The sequence below is a fragment of the Nerophis ophidion genome, linkage group LG12, assembly GCF_033978795.1.
Source record: "Nerophis ophidion isolate RoL-2023_Sa linkage group LG12, RoL_Noph_v1.0, whole genome shotgun sequence".
Taxonomy (NCBI): Eukaryota; Metazoa; Chordata; class Actinopteri; order Syngnathiformes; family Syngnathidae; genus Nerophis; species Nerophis ophidion.
In genome coordinates, this window is record NC_084622.1 from 53,795,013 (window position 1) to 53,796,945 (window position 1,933).

Sequence of the window (1,933 nt, forward strand, 5' to 3'; positions counted from 1 at the left end):
GGATATCCACACATCTCTGTCGTAGCATCGCTATCGTCGGTAGCGATGCTACGACAGAACAGAAAAAAAGAGGGACTTTCGCATCTTTCGACAACTGGTGCAACTTGAATCCGTCGATTGGTATGTGTTTGTTTGGCATTAAATGTGGGTGGAGGGAAAGACTGGGTGCAATTATAGCTACAAATGAGGCATAATGATGCAATATGTACATCTGGCCTAAATAGCATGTTAGCATCTATTAGCATGCCGTGACCATTGATACGTCTGATTAGCACACTCCACGTAAGTCAACTTGAATCCGTCCCTGTTCGTGTTGTTACACCCTCCGACAACACACCGACGAGGCATAATGTCTCCAAGGTACGGAAAACAAGTCGAAAAAACGGAAAATAAGAGAGCTGATTTGACTTGGTGTGTGTAATGTGAATTATATTTAGTGAATTATATTTATATATAGCGCTTTCCTCTAGTGACTCAAAGCGCTTTACATAGTGAAACCCAATATCGAAGTTCCATTTAAACCAGTGTGGGTGGCACTGGGAGCAGGTGGGTAAAGTGTCTTGCCCAAGGACACAACGGCAGTGACTAGGATGGCCAAAGCGGGAAACGAACTTGGAACCATCAAGTTGCTGGCACGGCCGCTCTACCAAACGAGCTATACCGAGCTATAATAAAGCTACAAAAACACTCATCTCTCAGCCAGTTTGCTTGTCGCAATAGAGGTCTTTCCCTGAGGCAGGTCCTGAGGTGTCGGGATGTGACCACATGTGATCTGAGCCTTCTCTGTTGGGGCTGATGGCAAGTGTTTATTCTTCATTTTGGCCTTGGCCATGTTGTAATCGCCAGAATCAAAATACTTTAGTCCTTTCTGAAGTCGTTTTCTCAGAAAATCTGAACCTCCCGGTTTAGCTCCAAGATTGGGATGCATGACCTTTATTTTGGCTTCTTCTGCTTTCTCTGTACTGACAACTTTGTCATCCATTTCCCGCTCTTCTTCCATAGTCATGGCTCCTTCGGCCAACTCTGACATTTTCGAACTTAAAATGTGGCCTGTTGCAGAGAAAGGAGAAGGTCCTACCTGCACCAGGGGTGCGGGATCATGGATGAAAGAGTGTTTGAGAAAATGGCGGATTGCTTCCTGTTGTGACGTCACGGGTGAAAGGTCATTGCTCCGACAGTGAACAATTGAAAGGCGTTTCATTCGCCAAATTCACCCTTTTAGAGTTGGGAAATTGGTTAAAAAAACGTATGGTCTTTTTTCTGCAACATCAAGGTATATATTGACGCTTACATAGGTCTGGTGATAATGTTCCCCTTTAAAAGTGTTTGTGTTAATATTTTTTAATGTCTGGAACGGATGAATTAGATCGAAATAATTACTTAAGGGAAAAATCGCTTCAGTTTTCGTACGCTTCCCTTAATTTCTTGGAACGGTTTGGTAACAAAAACAGAGGTACTATTGCGCAGGGACATCAGTGTGGAGAACTTGATCACATTACTCTAAAAGTGAGGTCATCGTCATTTCATAATATACTTTCCCACAGTCACCAACACCATATTTCAACGTCTCCATCAACTCAAAAATAAAACCACATTTTATTCTCCACCCTGGACGTCTGAATGAAACGTCTCATTCACGGAATGAATTTATTATGGCTGAGCAATTGAGGCGACGTTTAGGCTACTGATCACTCAGCTTTTTGTTGCAATATTTCAGTTTGAAAGCCCCTGAGGGAATAAACGGGAGTGTGCATCCCAACCACTGTATGAGCTTTAATGAGAAACAGATAAGGAAAGTGTTGAAGGTTTAATAGCTGAGAGCAGCAGCAATGGAGAAGTTCAAAAAGAATGGAGTTGATTTTAAAACTGACTGATCATTGTAAAGTTGAAATTGTATCATTAAGTGCTTAGATAACAAGTTAGATGCACCATA

General features: G+C 42.2%; 1 protein-coding gene across 1 annotated transcript; it reads right to left on the minus strand.

The window, feature by feature from the left end:
• Nucleotides 1–470: 470 nt before the first annotated feature.
• Nucleotides 471–1,108, minus strand: LOC133563843 (cAMP-regulated phosphoprotein 19-like). Its single transcript, XM_061918106.1, has one exon. It carries the CDS (start codon nt 1,028–1,030, stop codon nt 689–691), a length of 342 nt encoding a protein of 113 aa, XP_061774090.1. The 5' UTR covers nt 1,031–1,108; the 3' UTR covers nt 471–688.
• Nucleotides 1,109–1,933: the final 825 nt, after the last annotated feature.